The 7,537-nt window shown below is 43.3% G+C and overlaps 1 protein-coding gene across 5 annotated transcripts; it reads right to left on the minus strand.

Annotated features, from left to right (window-relative positions):
- Nucleotides 1-3,368: 3,368 nt before the first annotated feature.
- Nucleotides 3,369-7,126, minus strand: crlf2 (cytokine receptor like factor 2). Of its 5 annotated transcripts, none has more exons than XM_035522804.2 (6): nt 6,819-7,126; nt 6,050-6,183; nt 5,819-5,966; nt 5,494-5,596; nt 5,270-5,348; nt 3,369-5,170 (listed from the first exon to the last, which is right to left on the minus strand). In XM_035522804.2, exons 2-6 carry the CDS (start codon nt 6,170-6,172, stop codon nt 4,946-4,948), a joined length of 678 nt encoding a protein of 225 aa, XP_035378697.1. In that variant the 5' UTR covers nt 6,173-6,183; nt 6,819-7,126; the 3' UTR covers nt 3,369-4,945. The 5 variants fall into 5 exon arrangements, with proteins under 5 accessions (XP_035378697.1, XP_081576879.1, XP_081576881.1 ...); XM_081720753.1 differs by having other exon boundaries at nt 5,819-5,933; nt 6,815-7,126; XM_081720755.1 differs by having other exon boundaries at nt 5,494-5,527; nt 6,815-7,126.
- Between the last annotated feature and the right edge of the window lie 411 nt (nt 7,127-7,537).

A 7,537-nucleotide genomic window follows, 5' to 3' on the forward strand; every position in this document is an offset into this window, starting at 1 on the left:
TTCCTTCTTACATTTTTTTCAAACAGTGTTGTCTTTAATGAACATGTTTTAGAAATTGTTTCACCATCTATAATTTATGGAGTAAGACTTCATCTGTGAGCAGGGTTAGTTTGTAAATGTGAATGCTTAATAATAGTGAAAAAAGCATCTCAAAAACAGCTGCAGTGTTGGTATCAAATGACACTTCTGGAGCAGACGGATATTCTCTGCACAAGGCCGGTTTGTTCATGTGTGTGTCTTATAAGGAGGGGTAAACACTCCCCACTCACGAGATGGGCCATGTTCATTTTGGCAGCATCTGATTCTGGCAAATGAGTGTGTACAAATGGCCTCTCATTCAGTACTGCCCAGTGATGAAGACAGATGTAATTACTAGTCTACATACAACTAATCCTGTTTCTACTAATTCAGGTGCTTATAGAATCATAATATAATTGGTTACTCAGCCTGCTGTACATGAGCAGGTACAGTGCTGCGTGAGGCTGGCCTTTGGAGATGGGTGGACATCTGTACTCGGCCAGCTCTCCCCGTCTGACCCTGCAGCCCCTGTTTCCACTGAGAGAACCACTACACCCCGATGCTAGTGGCAAAAAAATAATCATCACCACAGCAATCCTGCACACCCCAGACCTCCTTCATGAAGCCCAAAACCCAAACAACAATCCACACATCTCCACTTTCCCAGACCAAAGATGTGCCAGAGCCTTGACTGACGTGCCCGAGCGACGACGGCACGTTCGTTCCACGCAAACCTGCGCCTTCACAGAACCGTTCTGTCTCACGTCTGTTTCCGTGAGAGCAGAGGGGCGCCTACGAGCAGCCAGCCTGTATGGTGGCACAAGCCTAATCGTGACAGGCCTGATGAGAGGCGCGAGGTCACAAACAATAATGGCTAATGACTGGCAGATCAGCTGCGGCACAGTCAGGTTCACCACGATGCGAACCTCGTTCTCTTCAAAATGGAGCTTTATTCCACACAGAGGGGTGAGACTATTAACACAGGAGGGGGAAAACCCTGGCTGTCAAACCCTCACCTCGTATGCTGCTCTCTTCTCGCTGCTCTACTCTATATACACGTGCGGCATTTGCAAGCGCTTCTTCCATTTGTCAAACTGTTGGCAAACCTGTCACACTCACAAGGTGAAAAGCAAATTATTTATTTATTTGGGTTCAACATAATTAGAAGCATTACCACGGCACATGGCAGTGATGCCTTTTTATGCAATCAGGTGCCAAAGTGCAAGGAGTTAAGACATGCCTGTAGGAGGTGTGAAAGTTTTCTCTTTTTAAGCGCTAATAAAATTAAATTGCGGCAGGTTGGTGAAGGAGCTGTTGATTTTTTTTCCTCACCAGCTGCCTCCTCTGGAAACAGGAGACAGGAGACGAGGATGGAAGAAAGGTGGGAATATTTGCCTACAACATCCCCGAATACGTTAAACTCCTAGGCGTTTGTCATCATTTCCAGGCAGTGTGGACAGGAGGAGTTTTCCACGAGACTGCGTCGGCACTGAGGGAGGGGGCTCGCTGAGACCGGAGAGAGCTGAGATCCCAAAACGAGGAGGTGTTTGTTTCCATTTCCAGCTATTTGGTAAAGCAACTGTATAAATGTTATTCATTCGTCTCAAGCACTGAGGCTTCAGAGGAAAGATGTTGAATCTCACATCTCTTTTCTTTAACTCTAAATAATTGAAAAGAAAAGAAGAAAGCCTCTGCAGAGTTCACTGAGTTTTTAAGATACAATCCCACACATCGTTTATCCTCCGTCCAATTTTTTTTAGCACACTCATGCCCACATGAATAAACACACACACACACACACACACACGCCTTCATGCAAACCTACACCAAAGAACAGGCCAAGACAGCAGAACAGGCAGTGGCCCTTGCTGCTTTATGCTTTGGAATAAAATGGTGTAATGGAGCCCAGCGCAGGTACAGTATGGTCAGCCTCCAGTGGGTTTGCCAACAGTTGCGTTTGTCATCAACCATTTACTGCCTGGGGCCCCTGACAGGCTAGACGTACCATATTAAAAACACAGTGATGGCACCAATAACAACGCTGGTGGAAAAGAGATGGCGGTGTTTTACATCTCCCGTAAGCGTGTGCTTCAGGGACAGTTTATGGGCGAGAGGCGGTGTTTCTTTGACACTGTCAACTTCTGTCACGTCGCTGCAGTTCGTCTTGGATCGTGCCGCAGCTGCAGTCATGGCCCCACCTGCGCGGTTCTTTAGGCAGCGAGTAAAGAGCGCATGGTGGTTGGCGCTTTGTGCCGAATGTCTCGGGGCCCTTATGATAATGAATCCTCCCACAGTAAAACATTACAATAAATAAAACATGCCATTCCAGTGAGGCTCCTGTGCCGCATGTCTGCACGTGGTCTGCGTTGCGCGCGCGTGTGCGCACGTGGGTCTCCGTGTGTGTGTGCGTGTGCATGTGTGCATCACTGCTGGTTTTTGCTCATTTAGTGACAGTAGACATTCTCACTTCCTCATCCACAGACACACATACACTTACTTACACACACACACACACACACACACACACACCACTGTAAATGTTTAAGAGAACAATCCACCAGGGACTGAGGTTCATTCCCATTTGCCAGGAAAGCACAATACATAATTAAAAGTATAAAGTGCAAAAAATGTCATTGTTAGGGTGTTGATTATCATTAAGTAGTTTTAAAGAAACGTGACTGTAAGCCATATTTAGTGAGGTTAATTTATTAATTGAGCAAGCTGTTTGTCGCTACTCTCCTGCAACCTGGAGGTGGTATGAGCAGTTCAGCTGGTTGAGGAAACAGCATTTAAAGCAGGAAGGCTCAAGCAGCAGACTTTCTCAAGATGGCATCCTTCCGAAATGGCACAAAATAACACCCCAACTACATATTTATCCACGAGAGTTTTGCTCCTGGGCATTCAGGTGCTGGAAGAACTTGAAGGGGAAAAAAAATGTTAAGGCCCAAGTCAAATCCAGACAATGGTCCTGATAACTTTTAGCTGACCTAAATAAAGCCTCCCTGCTCTTCCATTCATTAGAGCACAGCTGCTGTGATCACCAGGTAATTCCCCCACCTCTCTGGCACATGATCTTTGTTTTCACAAGAATTTTGTGGTCAGGGTTTACGTGCCCCCCACCCCCCTCGGTCTGTGCTCAGGTGCTTGCCATAGAGCACAGTAGTGTATTCTCCACTCTGCTCAATCACATCCACCCCCAGGCTGCAGGCTTGCTCATCAAAGGGAGTTTACACCACAGAACAGTTGGTTGGAAGAAGAAAGATGAAACATTGATTAAAAAAAAAAAAATCACCCACCCCACCCCCCCCCCCCCCCCAAAAAAAAGAAAAGAAAAAAAAAGCATTGTAGTTTTGACAAGTTCAAAAGCTCAATTAGAGTGACCGAGTAACAAGTTGGGAAGTAAAAAATATTTCAAGATCTCTGAATGGATCAGAACAGATTGTTCATTGGTCAACACTGCATTTATGAGCTTTTGTAGAGCTGTAGGCCTGTAAAGAATGCAAGTGACACATCCTTGGCTCACAAGTCACAACCTACTTCTAACAAGCATGCCTAGTTTCTAAATAATTCCACACTCACAACACTTTTCTCACCACACAGTCTGTCATAGACTTCTTAAAGAACATTAGCATATCCCCTTTCATATTTTCAAAGGCAGGCTCTCTGATGCAGAGGTCTTCACAGGTCCTCTCTGGTATGAAAACTCACGATCCGACAGGTCTAAGAGTCTATAAAATGATTATTGTAGTACATGTCAGAAATATAATTCCTTCGGTTCTGGGATTTGCTGTAAGACCTGACAGACCCGTATAATTCCCTGTGTTTGACAGAACTGATCCCATTCACAGTCTGAGTGCATACAATTAAGTTCAGTCAAGTGTGGAAGACAGTCTAGATTTTACGGAGTGATGTGACGAGTTCGGTGAAATTTGCGCAAGCAAATGCAGACGGTCTGTCCAGTCTCGTCATCCAATGTGCCGTTGAGAAGGCCCAAATAAACTTTATTAGGAGGCCTCAAATAATTCCAGAAACAAAACAGTTTCTTAATGCCAATAAACGAAAACACTCAATTATAGAGTCTAAATTGTTTTCATGGCTGAATGAGAATAGTGTCAACAAAGGCTCTTGGATGTACTTCATATGGCTGTAATAGGCCTGCGCTGACTCAGTAGCCTAATGAAACGCAATGTAGACAGCTGTGTCCGTGCAGCCAGGGCCCGAAATAACAGAATAACTACGAAAGCGCTCTGGTCAAACGTGTCAAGGTTTAGACACGTGTGAACATAAGGAATCCTAAACTTTACAAGAGCGTCCCTTAATGCGCGCTTGAATGATCCTCTCCCGCGCGCGCTTGTTTGCCTTCTGTCCCGCGATCATCAATCACGGCCCCAAGGAGCACGTGGCGGCGGCACATCCTCCCCGGCCCGGGCTTCGTGATGGCGTCACACTGAAGCTACACATCTATTATGCAGGCAGATACGCATTAATCTTTTAAATCAGCCTTCAAATTAACCTACATCCTCCTTTTACGGCAGGCTGCGACGCCGAGAAGAGCGCGCTCCTCCGTGCCTTTGATATGCCTCAGCCAGTCTGGCGATCATGAGAATAGTAAGAGTGTCCTCTTTTGGTCAGACGTAGTATTGCAAACGAAATGAACATTCGTTTCCAAATATAATGGCTACAGCGATCGTTGTTATTAAATGGGGAATCTCACAGACACAGAAAGGAGTAATGGGCTGTGCCGTTGGTTTCGTTTTGTTTTAGCTAAAAATATATATTCCTAAACAACATCATACAGCCACACTGAGATGGGCAGAGTAATACTGATTGATTAAGTGGCTTTTTCAGAAAGCCACTTAATCTATGAACTGCAATACCCCATCAAGTTATCCATGCATAATTTAGAATAACTCAGCATGGGTAATGCTTAGAGGACAATGTAGCCTGGTGTGGTGTGAGGACATATCAGTGCTACAGTCTGCTCTAGTGGAACCGGAGAGTACGGATTGATGGAATTGGCGGTCAGGTCACGGTCGTAGTTGTCGAAGGCTGTGTGTGTGGATTCAGGAATCTCGGGGATCTCAGTCTCCTCCACCACCAGGATCTCAGCTGTCTTGCACTCTTCACATGCACCTGGAAAGCTACTGCACCACTTCAGGAGGAAGAGAAAATTGGTGAATTAGGTACTTGGAAAGGGTCACGGGCAGATATGTTACGCTGCTGTTTTCACAGCACCCATGCTGGTGCTTACCTGAAGTTCCTCAACGTTTAAGATGGTCTCCTGAGTGTGCTTTGGATCTGGAATAATAGGAAGGACAAGTCTTCTTACCCTTTGAAGAGAGATTTATGACAACACATAAGCCTAAGAGTGACAACACTCTTGCCTACTGCTCTTGATAATAAAAAAATAAATGGGAACAAACAAGACTGTTCCAGGTGTGGGGCAAGAGGAGAATAAGACAGGATGAGACTCACCGCTCTTGTGTAATGGCAAAGAACAGCAGAAACCCTGCCATCAGAAGCAGAGTTACCAACAGATAGTTCTTGATGTTAACAGATGTTTTAGCAATGCATAGATCTGTTTAAAATGCACACACACACACACACACACACACACACACACACACACACACAAACAACAAACTCTGAATCTGCACTCCAGTGTCTACAGCTGATTACTTGGATGACTTGAGCGCAGAAAACATTTCTATTCAGCATTATTTTAAATGGCAATATTTATCCAACAGTGATTTATAGCAATAGGAAAAGTGCAGCCTGACTGAAGGAGAGACACTTTTACCTGTGTCATTGTTCCAGTATTTCTCTGGGCTCCATTCACTCCACTCACTGTTGATACAATACAGCCTCATCCTTAGTCTGAAAACATAATTCTTTGTCAAATCTGGAGCAGGCAGCTGGAAGAAGAACCCTGGAATGTCAGTAACGCTCTGTAAAGAATATGATCGAACACTGATCAGAACAGTGTATTCAGACGGATGGCGAAATAAGATGACTCGAGCTATAGTAGTACCTTCCAGGATGTGTCACAGTATTGCCTATACTGTATGTGCGTCCTGTAGCATGAGTCGCTCACAGTTTCATCTGGCTTTTTCCATGTCACATTTATAATACTTGACGTGTTCTTAATCACCATACTAAATGTTTCTGGGTTGACAAAAAAAGAAATTAAAATGCTGTAATAAGTGTCATATTCCAAGTTTACCGCAGAGTAAAGCTGTCTCATTCTACAGCAAGTTGACTTTTTCTGTCTATGCACAAGACTTTTGAGTTCCTGTGGGCTCAACACTGTGCTTCAGAGATAATTGATGTGGTTCTCCATTCTTAGTACTTGCCATGACGCACCAAATCTTATCAAAGCTGCATCAGCTGCTAGAGCATATCCTCCTGTGCGCGAACATAGCTAATGGCTTTGTGGTAATGTTCCTCTCCCTGTCTGAGTCTGACTTCCTTGCTTATTACATATCCCTTGTAAATCTGAGAATTAGTTATATGCTTAGTTTGTAGTTACATAAATGATTGTCTCATTAAAAGGAATAATCACCAAGACCAAGTTTTCACAGACTCATTTTTTAAACCATGTTCCACATAATAATTTTAATTATTTAATATCTAAACTATCTTTAATATTAAGTTTTAGATTAAGAAAATTTAACTCTCTTAATTAAACATAATGTTATATATAATATTTTATACATAATTATAATGGTAATATAACATTATAATTTACATAAAGGTACAGTGTCTACAGTACTAGGGAGATATTCAATGCACTTACCTACTGTAGAGTTTTCTGCCTTGGCTTGGAAGCAGAGCACCGCAGACAGGGCTAGTCGTAGCCAGCTCCTCCAGGTCTTCATGGCTAGCCCTTTGTCAGCAAGAAGCCCTCACCCTGTGCCATGTGAGGACAGGATTACAGTGAGTCTACACCGTACCACAACGGCTAAACTTCTTTCCCACCCTTACTTCCTTCCTCTGTGCGCCTACTGTAGCCTCTTCATGGGACAGCTCAGTGCACTGCTACATCAAACATACTCTTGACATTAAAGCAACATTTTAAACTCCACAAGGATTTAGCGCAGCATAAACATCTGACCCTCTGTCCCAGTAACTTACAGTTCTCTTACGCCAAGTGAGTCACTTTTCTGAAGATGTTCTGAACTCATAAGTCAGCTGTCGACACCTACACATGATGTATTTCTTGGCTAATTCATGGTTGATTATTAGTCAAAATCCTTTTTTTCTTCTTATGTTTGCATTTACTTGTAATATAACATTTTTGAAACTATTATTAATAAATATTTATTAGTTCAAACGTTTATTCCATATTCGTAAGTTTGACATATCTAGTTTACAAACAGCTCTAAGTAATCTTATGCAATGTGAAATTCAGTACATAAAAATGGTAGTTGTGTCTTTTAGTTTTATCAGTGCTCCTTATGAAGACCTTAAAGATTGCCTGTAGTAGCAGAAATCAAATATTTTACAACTATTAGAAAGC

Source organism: Electrophorus electricus, chromosome 9 (assembly GCF_041902795.1).
Source record: "Electrophorus electricus isolate QZ-2024a chromosome 9, ASM4190279v1, whole genome shotgun sequence".
In the NCBI taxonomy this organism is placed as follows: domain Eukaryota; kingdom Metazoa; phylum Chordata; class Actinopteri; order Gymnotiformes; family Gymnotidae; genus Electrophorus; species Electrophorus electricus.